This window comes from Palaemon carinicauda, chromosome 30, assembly GCF_036898095.1.
Source record: "Palaemon carinicauda isolate YSFRI2023 chromosome 30, ASM3689809v2, whole genome shotgun sequence".
In the NCBI taxonomy this organism is placed as follows: domain Eukaryota; kingdom Metazoa; phylum Arthropoda; class Malacostraca; order Decapoda; family Palaemonidae; genus Palaemon; species Palaemon carinicauda.
Window position 1 is genome coordinate 20,351,416 of NC_090754.1, and position 20,482 is coordinate 20,371,897.

At 38.7% G+C, this 20,482-nt stretch overlaps 1 protein-coding gene across 2 annotated transcripts in view; it reads right to left on the minus strand.

The window, feature by feature from the left end:
* LOC137623682 (glutamate receptor-like) overlaps positions 1-20,482 on the minus strand; it is a 34,141-nt gene that overhangs the window by 3,218 nt on the left and 10,441 nt on the right. The window contains exons 2-8 of one of the 2 annotated variants that reach the window (XM_068354511.1): positions 10,892-11,110; positions 9,729-9,856; positions 9,494-9,615; positions 8,269-8,494; positions 7,743-7,888; positions 7,497-7,595; positions 1,994-2,160 (exon numbers count right to left, since the gene is read on the minus strand). In XM_068354511.1, coding sequence (XP_068210612.1) covers positions 1,994-2,160; positions 7,497-7,595; positions 7,743-7,888; positions 8,269-8,494; positions 9,494-9,615; positions 9,729-9,780 — 812 coding nt within the window. In that variant the 5' untranslated portion in view covers positions 9,781-9,856; positions 10,892-11,110. The remainder of the gene's footprint in view (positions 1-1,993; positions 2,161-7,496; positions 7,596-7,742; positions 7,889-8,268; positions 8,495-9,493; positions 9,616-9,728; positions 9,857-10,891; positions 11,111-20,482) is intronic. The other variant, XM_068354512.1, reaches the window with a different exon arrangement.

The following is a 20,482-nucleotide window of genomic DNA, read 5'->3' on the forward strand; positions in this document are numbered from 1 at the left end:
ATATATATATATATATATATATATATATATATATGTATATATATATATATATATATATATATATATATATATATATATATATATATATATATATACAGACCTTCTTTCTTGCCTATACCCCGACTGTTCTTAACATATCAGTCTCTCCATCACATGTCTTATTTTATTATCAAAATCTTACCATACAACTTCCAAGTATGCAAGTATTGCTGTACTATTATAACTCTCAAAAGTGCCTTTATCATATTTACCTTTAAGACAGAACACTTATTTTTACCATTCATTCCTTTGGGACCTTTTCCTCACATACTTTATAAACTCTGTTCTGGTACTCATTAACAATATCCCTACCTTACTCAGCATCTTAGGTGAAATCTTATCAAATCCTAATATTTTACATTCCTTCAACCTTCCTTTACTTACATCTTCATAGGTTATTAACCATTTCTATTTGATTTTAGTCCTTTCAATTCAACAAACCTCCTACACACTAACTACGTCGACCTAGGACTACATACACACCCGATAGGATCTCTTTACCACAATCATTTATTCTATGATTCTTTTGTTACTTGATTCTTCTCCCTTCATTTACTTCCCTCTAAAACAGATTTTTATTTGCCTGAAAGCTTTTATTCATGTATCTTCTCTCCTATCTTTTAGTACTTGCTTTTCCCCCCTCTTATTCATCCTTAGTACCCTATCCAATTTCTGTATGCCTGCAAATGGTCTGCTGTTTTATCATCAGACTTCCCCTCAAATAACATTTCTCTTCTTTTGACCACCTACCACTTTCATTCTTTCTTCACACCCTCCTACTTCCACTAACTGACTCCATGACCCCATCAAGGAATTTGGATAAACCTTCCACTGATAATAAGTGTTCTGTTTCTATAACTCTAGCCCACAGTTCATCCATTTCCTCATATGTTCCCCATACTTCATTCTTCTCCAACTCACTTGCCTTAATGAATTACATTTACAGCCACATTTTTTACACTTCCCTCTCTATCTCCTATATACCTCAAATTTTACCTATGGCCACTCATCTTCTCATTATTTTACGCAGGAAATCAATCTTACATCTGTCCTGCATTAACTCAAAGTCTACCAAACTCTTGTCCTCTCCATTTTCTCCTCCGGAAAACACGCATCTCACATGATCACGCTTTTTTCCAAACACAGTCCTATAAACCCTCCATTCTCATCTACTCCATGAACACCACACCTAAAAACACCTCCCTCCCTTTGTCTGTCCCTTATTAAAGCTTTCAAACATATAATCTAATTATCACTCTTTTTACCTTACACAAAAATATATTTTGATCTTGACTTTTTGATGAACAGCATATCCTAAAAATCTGAGAATTTTTAAGAATTTGAGAAGCTGCCATCTAAAGGAACACCATGTAACAAAAATTATTCGCCTTGCTCATGATTCCCAACTGTGTACTTAAAATGGAAGTCAAATAGATAACAGTTGAAATGCACCAATGATCCAACAAAAGAGGGAAGACTTAATTTTAACAATTATATACTCAGCTCAAATTCAGTTTCGAAATTTATAACAAAGATGTGCTTCGTATTCCTTTGCGTTACACTATCATGTTAGCTGCTTAGTTATATGGTCTCATGTCCATTAGACAATTTACTTTTATATCTCGAGAACTTTATGTATGAGGAGAGCAATGTAATCTTTGCTTGGTTGTCTTCCAAACGTTAACCTGACTACCTCCAAAGTGTTACAGGTGTCATGAGTTCATTTTGATAATAATTTGAGATTTGTAGTAAAGAACTGAATTAACACGTTGTCTCTTGCTGATGTAGTGTTTAAATAAACTTGTGCTGGCATAATTTCATTTCAAAGTAAATTGACTAAAACCCCAGTTGGGACAGACTATATAAATCATGTTTGATTTGAAGGTACAACCAAATATTAATAAACAGTATTACAATAAATTCTATGGAGGAGACAAAAGAGGAAGCGACTCACAAATGTGTGAAGGTGGCTGTGAGGGGTGATCCAGACTGAAAAGGAAAGCCAACATAAACACGAAAGAATTTATCTCGGCTGAAGTAGTACTTTTTGTTGCCAAATCTTCTTGTATAAACTCTTTTGAAATTCTCACCAGCAAAGAAGACATACTTTTCCTGTAGAACCTGCAAATAAATTTCAGGATAGATTGCATGTTATATATTTTCTATTGTTTTCCTAAATAAACAGATATTGAAGATTATCTTTGAATGTAATCTGAATATAAGGAAGTTCAAGATTGTTTTTAGAGGAAAGGAGTGAAATTAACCTAAGATAAAGACAAAGGATTTTCCTTGGCGTAGGTGACACCATCATATTGATTCTAGGCAATGTCTTGAAATCAAAAGATGCACCAATGAGTATTCCAGAATTTGTGTGAAATCGTGGGTGTGACGCAAGGGGCACGCAACAGTCTTTGACCTTGTAGCCCGCCGTATACCAGCCGCAGAATCTTCACTCGCTCCACTAAAATGTTCTGCGGCAGTCAAGAAAATTTGTAGTCGCAGACAGGATGCACGTCTGACGTAAGTAAGCCGTGCGTGTGACTTACGTGCAACTTACGTGCCGTAGGATTTTCTGTGGCATGATCTCTGCACATTGGTCGTGCGTAGTTTGCGTGTAACTTGCGTCACAACTACGAGCCACGCACGTTTGTCGTACGGAATTAAGAGAAGTACGTGGTCCGTACGTGCACCGTATGATGCAATTGAGGCAAAAGTAGGTGTGTAGTACAATGACCGGACGACGTTAGTACTAATGCACGATATTTACATGATTTTTTTTCAGGATATATATTCTGCTGCAGCAAGTACATCATCATTCTGATGTACATCCCTTTGCCGAGTAGGTAGTCTCTCTCTCTCTCTCTCTCTCTCTCTCTCTCTCTCTCTCTCTCTCTCTCTCTCTCTCTATCTATCTCAGTATTCTTAATTACTATCTCTCCGGATCCCCAATTTTGTACAAAGACGGTAATCAGCTCTCTTGTCCGTGATTATTTGAGTGTGTATTATATATATATATATATATATATATATATATATATATATATGTGTGCATATACATACATATATATATATATATATATATATATATATATATATATATATATGCATTTATATATATATATATATATATATATATATATATATATATATATATATATTTATATATGTATATATATATGTATATGCACACATATATATATATATATATATATATATATATATATATATAAATGCATATATATATATATATATATATATATATATATATATGTATATGCACACATATATATATATATATATATATATATATATATAAATGCATATATATATATATGTATATATATATATATATGTGTGCATATACATATATATATATATATATATATATATATATATATATATATATATATATGCATTTATATATATATATATATATATATATATATATATATATATATATATATATATATATATATATATATATACAGTATATAGGATCTCTACGCTGTAGAACTTGCAACCCCTGAGTGTGGAGCGCGGACATAGCAAGGTGGTATTTATAGTCCCCAGGGGACGCTCAAGACTCGTACTCCGGAAGGGCGTCACCTGCATCACACGCAGGTCCTTAGTGCATGCTTAGTACTCTTCCCGCATGTACCGTACGCCATAATTTTCCCAAGCATTCATCTCACGACACTTGCGAACCGTGCGGCACCCGTGCGTCACACGTACTTCACCCGTACTGAACACTCAACACACTCACTACCAATTACATTGCAGGAGTTCATGGCTACGACTGAAAAATTCCCAGACACGTTCGGCTAAAAAATTCGTACGGCTAGTTGTGCCCAACGCCTAACCCTAGACAGTGGAAGGCCATGGTACAGGGGCTATGGCACTACCCAAGACTAGAGAACAATGGTTTGATTTTGTAGTGTTCTTCTCCTAGAAGAGCTGCTTATCATAGCTAAATAGTCTCTTCTACCCTTACCAAGAGGAATTTAGCCACTGAACAATAATAGTGCAGTAGTTAACCCCTTGAATAAAGAAGAAATTCTTGAATTCCATAAGCAGTGCCTTTGACTTCAGGGAATGTAAACTGAAGAGAATAAGGTCACTGCCACACATGTACATTTTTTTTCTTCTTGCTCCAATATCTACCATATTCACCCACCTGTGGCAGCAGATGTTGTGAAATTATCTTGCAATTAAAGAACAACAGGACAGGATTAGAAAGGAAACTATAAGAGAGATTACTCGAGTGCCATATGTGGATGAGATCATGATGAGAGGTAGATGGAGATGGTTTGGGCATCCTCTTTGCACTCCCCAAGAAAGAATAGTTCACCAAACGTTCAGCTGGTCTTCACAAGGCACTAGAAGAGTTGGAAGATCCAGGCCTACATGGCTGAGGACTATGAAGCGCGAAGTAGGAGATGATGAATGGAGAAGTATTGAATTAAAAGCTCAAGATAGAGACAACTGGCGAAATCTAACCAAGGCCCTTTGCGTCAATAGGCGTAGGAGGAGATGATGAAGAACAACATCTTTGTTTGTAAGAGAACTGCCTATCCTACAGCGTATGTTCCCAAATAACAGTGATTAATTATTGAGATTTTTTTTTTTTTTTTTTTTTTTTTTGCTTGATAGGACCACCAAGGTTGGTAGTCAAATAAAGACTATGCCCACTTATTTAGGGCTCTGAGAAGACATGCCACTTATACAAAAAACACATTACCTCTTTCGGATGGCAATTTTCAGCCCCTTTAATCACCTGCATATAAAAAATTGAAACAAGTTTTTCACCGATTCAGTCGCCAGATTAGTAATATTATTCCACAATCTAGTTATATCTGGAATGAAAGTTTTATTATACTATGAAATATCGAACCTCATGATGGAGAAGGCTAGGCTATTAAAATCAGCTACATATCTGGTACTACGTTTGGGCTTGTTTAGTCTGGAAAGATGTTAATGCAAAGGATAGTCAGAATTGTGAAAAATCTTGTGCACCATGCATAAAGAAATATTTGAAAAACAGTGCAAGAAATTAATATCTAGATCGGGATATGAAATGTAAGACAGCAAGTTTTTGTCCAAAAAATTAAGATGAGTCCTCAGCTGGAAACCCGACAGAACAATGTTCAAAAGATTAACATATTTTTTTGTGCAAATAAAGAAACAGACGGTGTTTCTCAAAAGTATATTTGCAAACAATAATCCCACCTAGTTAAAGAGTCATTATCAATACCAAGATCTGGATGTTGAGGAGCCACTCGACCTATTTAAAATCATAATTTGTTTTGTTAGGGTTCAACTTCATCCCTTTTAATTTGTACCATACAATAATTTTAGCCAGATCTCTTATAACCTTAAGTTAATAGAACAGAAAAACCTCTTGTCAAATCTTAGAAACCTCAGCAATTTGGAAACGTCCATGCCTGTCATACTGCTGGATGGGAGATCGAGTATCGCTCAAACTTTATAGTTTCTTGTGTCTACAACCTCACCATCCTCGTGTGCTAAGGATTCTTAGGATTGGAATTTGGGAGATCCTAGCCTATAGGTCTACCTGTTGAGTCATCAGAAGTCATTGCCTGGTCATCCCTGGTCCTAGCTTGGGTAGATGGGGCTTGAACGCTGATCATATGGATATATAGTGAGTCTCTGTTTAAGGTATTGTATTGCTAGGGCTTTGTCACTGTCCTTTACCACTGCCATTTACGAGTGTCCTTTGAACCTAGTCTTACATCTTGAAAAATAAGTATTCCACTATTTTTTTTTTCTTTTTGGCGGGGGGGGGGGGGGAATCTATTAGTAAAAGACCTCCTCGCTGCTATACTAGGTAATCTATAAGGATTTGAAAACAATTGCGTCTGGAGAGACTATAGAATTCTTCTACGGTTAGCCTTAGAATGGAGGAGTTTGGTGTACAAAATGGCAATGTGGAGCCACTGTCCTTTATCTACTTACAATCATACTTGGAGTTTTGGTAGGATTCAACTTCATGCCCCATAATTTGTGCCATGCACTAATTTTAGCTAGATCTCTATTAAGGGATTCAGCAACCCCAGATCTACATTCAGGATATGGAATTGATGCGATGAATGTAGCATCACCTACATGTGCAACAATCTTTTTTTCTAGTCCAAAGTAGGCCTATTTTGTAGTAATTTTACTATTTTTTTTTATGTTCAAGCTTTGCATGGCATTTCCTTTTACTTGATTACTTTGATAGTTTTCACGGTACCTATACTTATACCTGAAGTATCTTTGACTTAGGGCTCTAGCTGTTTCATTTGTTACTGCAGTACCTGTCTACTAGGGTGCTCCCCCTGTCCCCGTTACCGTAGTACTTCTGTTTGTACCACTGGCCCCTGCAACTCTTAAAGTATTATTATTAATATCGCTAGCTAATCTACAACTCTAGTTGGAATAGCGGGATACTACAAGCCCAAGGGCTCAAACAAGGATTACAGCCCAGTGAGGAAAGGAAATAAGAAAACATTTAAAATAGGGTGTCTGGGTGTACTCTCAAGCAAGAGAAGTCTAACCCAAGACAGTGGAAGACCATGGGACAGAGGCTATGACACTACCCAAGACAAGAGAACAAAGGTTTGATTTTGGTGTGTCCTTCTCCTAGAAGAGCTGCTTAGCATAGCTAAAGAGTCTTTTCTACCCTTACCAATAGGAAAGGAGCAACTGAACCATTACAGTGCAATAGTTAACGCCCTGCGTGAAGAAGAATTTTTTTTATTATGTTAGTGTTGTCAAGTGTATGAGGAAAGGGGAGAATGTGTAAGAATAGGCCAGACTATTCATGTATGTGTAGGCAAAGGTAAAATGAGCCGCAACCAGAGAGATTCAATGTAGTCTTATCTGGCCAGTCAAAGATCGCAATAATTCTCAACCAGTAGTATCTCAACAGGTGGCTAGTGCGTTGACCAACTTACTATCCACCGAGTCTGATGCTTTAATATTATCTGTTGAATTAATTGCTTCTTTGTCTACTTCTGCAATACCTCTGCTCAATCTTTAAAAATGTTTGAGTACTTAAGACAATAATGAAAAACCTTCGAATATACTTCAAAGAGGAGCTTTGAAACGACTGACAGAAAATTACTCATATCATTAAAATCGAACTGAAGACTAAAGTATATTTTGAAGATGACTAATGAAAAGCGAAGACTAAATTCTTTTTTTTTTCACACTGAAATAAGAATTATTTACTGCGATAATTTTTACGCGAGTCACATTCAAAATGAAAAGTATGACGATATTTATAAAAGCTAAATTATGAAGGAGTTAAATTGACATCAGAATTGATTTAAAACCAGGTAAAACATTTAATTTTCTGAGTGCTGATTAAGTAAAAGGAACAACGGATTATATGTATGAGGAAGACTCAATGACTAATATCCTAAACTAGATTTCATAGGAAGACTAAGAATAATTACTCTTTTCATTCCTTCCTCGATGCCACTGGTAAAACTCGTTGAATAATCTTGATTTTTAAATATATCCCAGATCTGTTTGTATATGCCTTCCTTCGCTGCCTGCAAAAAGAAAGGTTGATGAGGATTCAATTTTGTATCCTTCAAGGCATTTGGTTTCAGTTTGTATAAGTTTTAAGTGCAATAGAAATTACTTTTATAATACGTTTTTAAATAATGCAAACAACTTCTTGCTCAAGGGAGTCATACCTTAAAAAATTCTTCATTACTGGTGCCTCCTACCATGCCAATGGTGAATCCCTCTTTGGTGGCCCTGGGAAGGTCGGTCAGGGAATCAATGGGAGTCTCGTAGGACGGGACAGCCAACACAGCTGTCAGTACGCCAGAGTACAGAACTGAAAGGAAACAATGGGTGGATTTTTTTTTTTTTTTTTTTTTTTACTATTTAGTAATACTTAATCCGCTGTGTGCTTTGGTTATTTATAGTTTGGTACATAGTGAAAAAGCATAAACTATGAAACTAAGACCTGGCTGGGCTTGACATTTTATGACTTAATTAGAAATATAAAGGAAACTTTATTTGACATTTGTCCTTTTGGAGTGAAATATAATAAGATTCTTTTAAAATCCTTCTGAAATTAAACTTCCAATGACTAAACTAAAATTGAATAGGACATTTTCATTTTGCAATTAGCTTCTCAGGAAAGAAAATAGTATTTTACGCAAAGCATTGGAATGAATGAAAAAGAAAGTCATCAATAGAGGCCAAATTCACCTGAATATATGACACAGAAGAAATACCAGGTGAAAAGGATAAACCTCGTTGGCCAAGATTCAGCTTCAATGTAGTTACCCTGGTTGGCCATGTTGCGGAACATATTGAAAGAATACCACTGGAGACTTGGTTTAACATCAGATGCGAGGTATTTGCTGGTTAATAATGAGACCAAATATGCAACTGGCCCCATGAAGAGAACAGTCGTAGCAAAACTGACCCAAACCTGTTTTGAAAAGCGAGAACGTTTATTGGTCAAAGGTGGGGAAAAACGGTTGTAAAAATAATGGACAGGATAATTCATATTTTACAATCTTCCTTACTACCTCAGTTCGCCTCAGTATATTGTTGTTATCACTACAACCAAAACTTTTCATTATTACTAGTATTATTATTGTTTTCATTATCACTATCATGAAAAAACAAAGTCACAAGTTAAATACTAAAGCCACCTCAAACTAGATTTCATGGCTTATCATCGAGTGGAAAATATTGGACATTGCATTCAGAGAATACAAGAGAGTCCGAATTTGAATATATTAATCGTGCAAAGGCAAGTATTCACATTTCTGGGAGCCTTTATACCCAAATCAACAATTTCAGAATTAACCATTCCATTTAGTTGTGGTGTTTCTCTTTGCAGAATACTGGATTTTAGACCTACTTGGAAAATAACAATTAAATCGGCTATCAGTGACCCCAAGTTACAATTCGATCGCAGTGAGATTTTTTCCTTAACCAAGAAAAGTGGGGAATAATATTAGGATGATTTACTTAGAAGGTTAAAATATCTCCCAAAGAAAACAGTCATTAGTTAGATTCAGTGGCTATCTTACAGTTTCAAAACATGTCTTAGCTTAGTGGATCTCATAGTGGAATAATTTGAAAGTGTTATCTGTAAATTTGCTACTTGAGTAGAATGTTGCAGTGGCAAACAATGGTTGACCAATCAATCTTCCACTGGAAAGAAGAATTTTCTATGCTGAATTCAATCACCAGTATAGGTAACTGGGTGAATGAACGAGAAGAAAGTGAAGCAGAGTTGAGTAATCTGCTGTTATAAGATATTCCACGGTATCTTACCAATGCTTTGAAATTGACTTCAGTTTTCTTGTTGATGCTTTGAAATAGGTTTCATTGTTTGGATTTATATTTAGAAACGAGTTTTTAGACTCAAATTGATACTTTGAAATGAGTTTCAGAACTTCTGCAGGTGTCTACGTACCTGAAACTGATAAGGGCTCAGGACAGCAAGGGCTCGATTCTTCTCTTTTGGGAACCTTGAAAACAACAGGGTTCTTGACACCATGTAGGGGCCTGTGAAATCAACCACCCTTTCTCTCTCGCCTGTGAAAAGAAAAAAAAATACATCTGAAATTAGCAATTGAAATTCATTCAGCAGTCGGAGAATTTTTCATGTAACTCTTACAATATCATTTATGATATCATAGGTAACTTACGTGTTACAGCAATGGTCCCAGCTCCAAAAGTAACTTCTCGTCGGGCCACCATCCCAATAATTCCTGTGGCAGTGCCATTGGGAAAAACATTCCCGAAGGAATTATCAATGGAATAAAATGCCTTGTACCTGGAAGAGAGATCGTTGGTTGTACTTATAAGGGATTCCCAATAAATAAGTAAAAATCGTTTAGTTAAGGAATGAGCGATCGAACATTTTTTTCTATATTTGATGTGGAAATGTTTGCACTCCAGTCAAATTAGAAAGGAATACTATGACTTGAGCATGATATAAAACAAACACAAATATACACCAATCCCTTTCAATATAGTAAAAAAAAAAATACAGTTTAAAATACTAAAATATTCCCAAACGTGTATAAAATGTCCTCCAAATGCTAGACTCACAAAAATTATGGCGTCTCTTGTAAAGGTAATTAACCCTGTGACAAGGCCATTTTTATCACCACGCTGGCCGCTGGAGCCTTTGGTTTGATAGTTCACAGCAAACTAGCCTAGTATGCGTGGCTGTTGCTAGTACAGCTTTGCTGATCTTGGAGATGTACTAACCCTTTCATCATGTTAGGGTCTCCACACTCAGAAACACAGGGTCAAATGTATGAAAGCTTCAGTTAATTGTAAAGCATAAGGCTTCGTTTATTACCAAATTATTATAGTCTTGCTCATGTATTTGTCTTTTCAGGAAGTAGTTAAGGCTAACTCTTAAGTACTAAGGTCGATTAGCAGTCAAGGAAATACTATCTGTTCCTTGTCATCGCTGCGTGGTTCTCTATTTGATTAAGTTTTTACTGTATTATATGTCGTACAGATGAGTTTATAAAGATAGAACAAAAAGGAAATAAAAGTTAAAATGGTTCAGATTAAACAAAACTCTGAAATACATCTCTGGTACACAAAGCACAATATGTGGTGGTCTAAGCTTTCAGGAATACACACAAAAATATTAATGAAGATAACTAAAAGAACGCTGTCAAAATAAATGAATAAAAATAACTATTTCAGTTAAAATGCATTAAGGTCATTAGTATTCTATTCAGTGGGAGCACCCAGAAAAATGGAGGTACTCTAACCCTAGAATATGACTTCATTCACATACAAGGGCAACCATTGCAATATTCAAACACTGCCTGGGTTCAACACTCACGTGAAATTCAAAGATGAACTCAGACAATTGATGATAGTAGCATCTCCACCCGAAACGATCTCGACACTTCCATCTGAGTAACGGCGCCCTAAATCGATGACAAGAGGCAAGGGCGTCACGGCAAGTGTTAAGTGGCGACCATTTAGGCTGTAATGGTGAGGTTCATTTTCAGGGCTTCCCCAAGTCAGGTGCGTTAGACCCTCAGCGTCATATTTGAATCTGTTTAATCAGAAATATCTATATTAAGCAAAAAAAAAAAAAAAAAAAAAAAAAAAAGTCTATGGATTGTACAGTCGGCGTCAATACTGATGCAACAAATTGCAAAATTCATCGTACATAGTTCGTTAGAAACTCGTAGGGTAGCCAGTTAGTATATTCTATTCCAATTATTGTCATTCTCTTATCTGATAATAAGTATTAGTGATTAACTGTAGAACCACAGAAGGCATTACCCTAGTGAATGGTCAGTGTTAACTCAATAATTGTTTATTAAAGAAAAAAAAAAATCCTCGTAGAAACATATGCGCTCTCAATGTGTGATATCGAGTGTTCACCATTCAATGGCAGCAGGAACCACCGAGTGAATGACGATTGGCCTAATGTGATTGTAATTTACTTTTATAGTGCTATATTGAAAAATTTTATGATTTATTATTACAAAGCACTTGTTTAGCATCTGATTAAATAAAATATAAATAAGATCTATGTTGGTGTGAGACAAAATCTAAATCCAAGTGTTATGCACGTTTAACTAAATTTTAGAAAATCTATTGCTCGAGCTTTGCCCGAGTGCCGGAGTCGCCACACACACAGACACACATACATACATTCCTAGTTTGTATTGGGTTGGGTCGGACGCATGTTTCCAGGATGTGTCTTAGTAGATTTACATAGTATACAGACACAAACACATACACACATATCTATCTATCTATCTATCTATCTATATATATATATACATATATGTATATATATATATGTATATATATATATATATATATATATATATATATATATATATATATATATATATATATGTATATATATATGTCCTAATTCATGTACATATGTGTGTGTTTTACATCAAGGTAAATGAACTCAATATTCATGAGTATTCCACAAAAACCTATGTGTCGGCATGTTTTGCAATGATTGCATTTTGGTAATGAAGGGAGTAGTTAGTTGCCGGTGAGCACTCGAGTTGATAAGTCCCTCACCTGAGAGGTTAGTTGTGTATTGTGTACTTACGAACGAACCTTTTGTAATAAATGAAGAAAACCCATATGCCGACATCTCATTATCCGTCTGCACGGGTCATATTGGTGTCAGGTGTAAAAAATACGTCTATTTGTGTATGCTGTGAGTGAAGTTGTTCTTTGAGCAGGTGAAATAAAAGTTCAAGATGCAGAGACACAAGGACTAACATAGCAGACACTGCTGCTACAGGAGAAGAGAACGTAGGAGCAGTGGGATATAGCGCTCCCGATGAAAAATTTAGACAGGAAATTAGAACGCAAGAATTGGAAAATAAGTTAGAACAGTTGGAAGAGTTAATTAACAGATTGGTGGTGGAACGAGAACAGGAACGGCGCGCAACCACAGCATATCCGACGTACATAAACAAAGTTCAAACTCACATAAGTGAAAGTACACATGCACAGCCGAGTGAAGATACGCAAATCATAGTTCGAAAGTTGCCAGAACTCCAGGCAAGTGTTAGGCCTTTCGATGATCAACAGCCTAACTAAGGGTTTCAATCGATTGAAGTGTTTCTGAGAGACTTTGAAGTAGCTACATATGGGTGGTCGGAAAGAGAAAAAGCGATTCAAGTTATTAGATTGCTGAAAGATGCTCCAGCAATGGAGGTAATGTGCTGGCCAAAAGAAAGTTTAAGAAGTTATACTGAAATAAAACAAAGTTCAATTGAGAAGTATGCCTTGCCTGATGCGAGAAAGGAAGACCTAAAAGAAAATTACAAACCCAAAATATGGGAAGGTGAATCCGTTCTTAGTTTTGCAACTCGCATTTTTTGGGATTGCAATTCGTTTGCTACCCGGAGTGCCAATCTCCCAGAAGGTGATAAAAAGGCAATTGCCCGTAAACATATTCGCAGATTAGTAAACCCGTATTTATGTGGTTATTTGTTCGATGACAATCGCTCCTTAGCACACGTAGTGAGTGCGATACAAAACCTTTTGGACAGTTTGCCAGAAGAAAAAAGGACTGGGAATAACGGGGCCGATTCCGAGAAGTTGGCAGCCATGAGAGGAAGTCGACCCCTGAAGAGAGGTAAGGGGGAATGCAGTCAGAAGATTAGCAGAGTCTTCAGATGTTGGCACTGTGGGGGAGAGGGGCACCGACGAGTGGAGTGCCCCACCCTAGGATCCCCCTGCTGTTGCACTTGTCAGACCTACGGTCATCTATCTCGAGAGTGCCCAGCAAAAAACGCCCAGGGCGGGCGGGCTGGGGCACACGCACACCTCCCTCTGCCCAACGTCCGAGGAAAAGGAAACAGAGAAAGGGGAAGACGAGGGAGTTCGATGCCCCCCCGCATGACATCACAAGCAGTAGCGGAGGAAGCAGTGACGACAGACGTGACAGAGCAGGCACTGGGACCTCCATCGGAACCCCGACCTCACCCCCGCAGCACTAGGGCGAGGACCAGGGTCAGCGGTATGGCAGCTGAGGTCATTGGCCCGTGCCCCATATCTCGTAATGGCCATCTGGGAATGTTAGCAGTTAGGATAGACCTGCAAGATAAATCCATCTGAGCGCTGATTGACACGGGAGCCAGTGTTTCATTGATTGAAAAAAAAATTCTCCTCAAATCCACTACAGCCAGCGGCATCCATTGTTCTTGACACGCCAGGAGGAAATAAACTACACATAAACCATACAACAATTGTCAAATTCAAGGTGGGGTCTGTGAAGTTTACACATGATTTTTTTGTCTTGCTCACCTTGGGAATTCCAGGAATCGAGGCTATCTTAGGAATAGACTTTATCTCTAATAATCAAATTTGCATTTTTGGGGGAAAAGATACAATATCAGTAAAAGCTGGAGAGTACATTTTGCCGATAGAAAATCATGAGACAGTAAGTGCGTGTGTTAGCTCGGAGAGACATTTAAACAGGGTAGCAGCTGTACCTGAGAGAGGAGAAGTGTTGTCTCCCCAGACCCTTGCGAGCATATCTGTGACCCCGTGTCGCCCTCTTGCGGAAGGAACGAAGGTAGTTGTTAAACCCCATGACAATTGGGCCCATATGATATTAAAGGGCTTGACAGAAATTAAAGAGACCAGAGCTGATATAATGATAGTTAATTTGTCAAATAAAAGAGTTGTTTTAGGAAGTGATTCTGTGTGTGAATTAGAGTTATGTGAAATTGCTTATTATGGGATGTTGGGAGCCACAACTCCAGCCCACACAGATGAATGCACTCAGAATTTTATTATGCAAACACGAAAATTATGTCCCTCAGAATATCAGCCTGTAGTTAGTGACATTGTCAATAATTATTCCGATGTAATTGCAATTGGAGATGAGCCACCCGGGAGGATTGATCGATTTCCCTTTAGCATTAAAATTGGGCAGGCGGAGCCGATCAGGTCAAGGCCTTATAAGGTACCCATTAATTTCCAGGGAGAGATAGAAAGGGAAATTAATAAATTAAGGGAACAAGGGATAATCGAGGAGAGCGAATCCCCCTGGGCTTCTCCAATTGTAGCTGTTAGGAAAAATATGGCTCGGTAAGATTGTGTGTTGATTATAAGAAATTGAATGCAGTCACTAAGGATAATGCATTTCCATTGCCCTTGATCGAAGAATTACTTGTGAAAGTACAGGATAGCAAATATTTTACAACTGTTGATTTAAAATCTGGATACTATCAAATACCCATTCAGGAAGACAGTAAATGTAAAACGGCATAATAATATTCGTAAAGTTTTAGAAGCATTGCGACGTAATGGTATGAAAATAATTTTTGTCAAAGTGCAAATTTTTCTGTAAACAGGTCGAATTTTTAGGTCACATAATAACCTCAGAAAGTATCCAACCCTGCCCCAGTAAAGTAGCGGCTATCAGAGATTTCCCCAGGCCACGTAACTCTAAGGAAGTAGCTGGGTTCCTTGGGCTTGCTGGTTATTACTGTAAATTCATTAGAGGTTTTGGAGAGATAGCGAGACCCGTGGATGCTTTAAAGAAACAAAAAGTGATAAATTGGGGGGGGGGGAGGTGGGTGGGGGGGGGAGGGAGAAGAAAGGGCCTTTATCCATTTGAAAGCTGCCTTAACTAGCAATGAATTACTCCAATATCCTAGATTTGATCGCCCGTTTTTAGTGACATCAGATGTGAGTAGCGTAGCTATTGGAGGCGTAGTTTCTCAACGAGATGATAAAGGCAAAGCGACCCATTTGTTTTGCTTTCTGGGCGTTAAAAGGGGCAGAAAAGAATTATAGTACATTCGATTGAGAGGCTTTGGCTATTCTTTGGGTTCTAGAGAGGCATCGGTTCTTTTTATTAGGTCAGTCAATTGAGTTGCAAAGTGATCATCGCCCCTTATGTGATTTGTATTATAAAAATGATTTGACCTCTCTTCAAGCAAGATGGATTGAGAGATTGTTAGAGTTTAATGTAAAGGGTTTTCACCACATAGAAGGTAAAGCTAACAAGGTAGCTGATGCTGTCTCTAGAGGTCCAGTAATAGGAGTAACAACTAGGGCACAAAAGAGGAACGAAGAACGTAACCAAAATATTGAAGACCCCCATCATAATAGAGAAAATAGAGAACGGGATGAGAGTTCTCGCGATGCGCATGCAGTAGACGGAGAGAGAGAGAGAGAGAGAGAGAGAGAGAGAGAGAGAGTCGACGCGGGAGAGAGAAAGAGAGAGTCGACTCGGGAGAGAGAGAGAGAGAGAGTCGACTCGGGAGAGAGAGAGAGAGAGAGAGAGAGAGAGAGAGAGATGAAGATGAATATATGTGGGTGACCGAGGACATGACCAGGGGTGTCCAGAATGAATGCCCTGATGATGCAGGTTTGATTGACTTGGGTGGTTGGGACATAAAAGAAGTCCAAGAGGGACAGAAAAAAGAGGAATGGATGGAAAGAGTGTGAGCAGTGATTAAAGGGGAATCGGAGAGTTATCCGTCATTTCTGAATGTGCCTCGAGAGAAATTTTTTATTGAAATGATGTCTTATATTGTGCTTACGAGAAGAGGGGAGGGGAATTTTGTGCACGGGTAGTTCTGCCTCCCTCTTTAATTAAACGAGCCATCCACATTGTACATGCAAGTACGTATGCAGGGCATTTAGGGATTGATAGAACATTAAGGAGAGCACGTGAATCCTTCTTTTGGTTAGGAATGAAAAGATCTATAGAGAATTATATAAAAAGTTGTCATGCTTGTAACTGTTTCAAAGAACATAAGAATACTATACCGGAGGCCAGAAAGTGGCCTGTGGTTCCTGTTAAATTTTATAGAGTGCATATGGATGTAGTAGGACCATTTCCTACTGGGTTAACACAACATAAGTATATATGTGTATTTGTGGATGCATTTACTCGGTACACTCACAATTACGCAATGTTGGATAAATCTGCAAATTCATTAACCCAGGCGCTGTGCTCTTTCATTACTAGGTTTGGTTGCCCGAAAATTTTGATAAGTGATAATGGTCTTTAGTTTATAGATAAGGTGGTGAAATTGGTCACGGACTTGATGAGAATTGAACACTTTTCAGTGACCACATATAGGCCTTCAGCAAATGGATTAGTGGAATCGCATAATAGGGAAGTAGTGCGAATTTTACGTTACTTAGTGGCTGATGACCCCCTTCATTGGCACGCCATGCTTCCTACAGCTGAGCTAGCTTTGAACATTGCATATAATGCTTCGCTCAGGGACACGCCTTTCTTTTTAGTGAATGGACAGGATCCTGTATTACCATATACGGTACTGATTAATTCGCAACAGTTGCCAAATGATTCAATTGAGCAATACCGTGTATATTTATCAAATCTATTGAGGAGAGTAATGAACACCACTGAAAGGTTTTTGAAAAGAGCTAATGAAAATCACAGCTCAAAGTATGATGGTCGGTTCAAAACCGCACCGGTAAAAGTATTTGTGGGCAATCGTGTGTATTTGAAACGATTGCAACCTAGGAAACACAAACTAGAGCCAGCGTATTTGGGTCCGTACCGAGTAGAGATGGTTAAGTCTAACACAGTTGTGATACAAAGCATTGTTAATGGCGCAGTGTCTGAACATCATCAGGCACACATACATGTGGTGCCTGAAGAGGTAGTTTTTTAAAAGTGTTCCTCCTTACCCCTGTATACGTGACATCCCTCGAGTTATTGAGTAGATTTTTTATTTTCCTTTGCTGTTGTTGTTGTTGTTTGAACAGACCTCATTTCTTCTTTCAACGTGTTTTGAATAAACGTGATGATAACAATGTGTTCTTATGTTGATGCTAAATGTATACGTAAAATGTTGTGGTAATTTTGCTGAGTGTGGAAAAACGTATAACATCAGAGGTTAAATAGGTCAAGTGATATCCGTCAGGCGGATGCTGTATTATTCATGTATTTATATGATTCCTGGTTGCTGGGGCCGGGGCGGTTCCCGAATGACAAGAGGCTGTGGGATTAAAGTTCAGCCTTAAGGATAGGCAGTGTTAGAGAATGTGTAGATGTGAATACCTTATACTTAATGTTATAAGAAAAAGGGGGGGGAGGAAATTAATGATTTTCTCGGGAAAACGGCTAGTGGCCACCGGTTGAAAGTTGCAAGTGCAAGTGTTGTAGTGATTTAAATAAATGGTGAAACGGTGGTGGTGAGTTGTGTTGCGAAATTGTGCCGTAAACCAGACAAGTAAAATCGAGGGATGAAGGAATATCTATTCTTACCCCTGTCCTGCCCAAGAAGCCCGTATTGTTGCCCGCAACCAGAGGGAGGTTATTGATGAGGTTATGTAGACCTGATGTTATGATTTTTTTTTTTCACTTTGGGTATTCTGTGTTTTGGTTGCAGAGGTCTTAAGAAGAAATGAGTGGAATTATTTATATTGTGTTGTGTACATTTTTACATGCAATATTTTATTTTTTTATTTTTTTGTGGAAGATGTGTTATTTTTTTGGGTGATTTCTATATATATATTTTATGTTGCATTCCTGTTTAGTACATGCCATGCCTATTACGGGTTGGAGTGTCCTCCATATATCATAGACTAGTGAGGGCGAGTGCGCACCTCCTCCCGGAGTAAGGAGCTTGGGGGGGGGAGTAATGTCTTAATTCATGTATATATGTGTGTGTTTTACGTCAAGGTAAATTAACTCAATATTCATGAGTATTCCACAAAAACTTATGAGTCAGCATGTTTTGCAATGATTGCATTTTGGTAACGAAGGGAGTAGTTAGTTGCCAGTGAGCACTCGAGTTGACAAGTCCCTCACCTGAGAAGGTAGTTATGTATAGTGTACTTACGAACGAACCTTTTGTAATAAATGAAGAAAACCCATATGCCGACGTCTCATTATCCGTCTGCGCGGGTCATTATATATATACATATATATATATATATACATATATATATATATATATATATATATATATATATATATATATATATATATATGTAAATATCACCCACGAATGGCATTTAATACCGAATTCTATCTTGGGAATATATATCCACTTGGAATTCATTTTATGGTAACAGGTTCTGGCCGGGTGGAGATTCGAACCCACACCTGTTCGGCCGGAAACCATACCTGCGAAGACTCTACCGACTGAGCTATCAAGAGAGATAAAAGTTTATGACAAGTCCCTGTACATATTCCTGTCGAATTCAGGAATCTCTTCATAGAATTGAAATAAACCCATCTACACCATGATAGCTGAATCGTGAGCTTGCAACACATGGTTATTTTAAATGAATATATATTGCAAGCACACGTGATTTCAATCAATGTAAATATCACCCACGAATGGCATTTAATACCGAATTCTATCTTGGGAATATATATCCACTTGGAATTCATTTTATGGTAACAGGTTCTGGTCGGGTGGAGATTCGAATCCACATGTACCAACCGTGTGGCACACAATTGTACATAATTATGTTGTATATATTATGCTTGTATCTGCGCTCTTCCATCGCACTAAAAAGAACCTGAATGATCATGTCTCCGTTTTGCTCAGTAACATTGTCTGTCTCTCGAACAGGTCATGTCCTGTTGCCTTGAGGTTTTGTATATAAAGAAGAGTGTTCCTTAATAAAACTCAGTTGATTGCATCCTGCCTTTGAGTTAACAACTCCTCTCTCGGCCCGTCACATTGGTGACCCCGGAAGTCGACTCTCTCCCACTGCCTTCCACCCCCACCTCCCTCGCCCCTCCATCGTTGGTACAATGACGGAGACAGACTCTACTCCAGCAGTTGGCGCCGCCCCATTGAAACTTTCACCGTTCGCCACCGGAGAAGCGTTTGCTTGGTTTCAGCGCCCGGAAGTCCAGTTTCGTATCAGGGGCGTGACTCGCTCAACCACCAAAGCGGATTATGTTCTCGCGGCGATACCCGAGGACACCTTCCCAGAAATATCCGACTGGCTTTGTGAACAAGGAGACACCCCAATAGCGTATGAAGCTCTCAAAACATACCTTCTGCAGCAGTACTCGCCGTCACCAGCCGCCCGTATAGCAAAGCTTTTTCAGCTCTCGCAACAACCGTTGGGGGACCAAAGGGCTTCGCTTGCCCTCAGGGAAATGACCAGTATCGCTCGCCTTCAACCTGCCGCAGACGGCTCTCCTCGTGAGGTGAACCTACTTCGTGCCCTTTGGATACGCCGTTTACCCGAACCTGTACGCGCTGCCATACCCGATGTCGATAGTTTACCCATAAAGGACTTGATGACCAAAGCCGACGCCCTTATGGACAGCCACTTCAAGACCTCCATCAACGCCTCCACCCCTGACTACGAGGATGCCTATTCAACGTCAACCGAAGCTGACATGAATGCCGTAGGACATACACGCCTACCCCGTGACGTGCCGAAGCGGCGACAAAGCCGCCCACCACCCACCAATCGCTCGCGCCCCAACGAACGACTTCTACAGCCACTTACTACCTCCCATCCGCCGCAGTTTTGCTACTACCACTGCAGATTCGGGGCAACCGCGAAGAAATGTGCCAAGGATTGTCAGTGGCCAAAAAACGTGTAAGTAGGCCATCGCTTGTGGCGGTGGCCTCCCACGTTTCTAATCTTTTCTTTTTACAGGATGCAGGAACGGGCGTGCGATTTTTGGTAGACACGGGTGCTTGTCGTTCTCTTTTGCCAAGGAAACTCTTCAAGGCACGACGTAGTCTGTCTACATCTGCCGACGTCCGCTTAGTAGCTGCCAACGGATCTGCGATACCCACATACGGGTACGAGAACCTCACATTATCGTTCGGAAACGGTAAATTCAATTGGAAGTTTCTCGTTGCTGACGTCAAAATGCCAATCCTTGGTGCGGATTTCCTCTCTCATTTCCACCTTCTGGTCGATGTCGCCTACCGACGATTGGTCAACGCAGACTCGTACT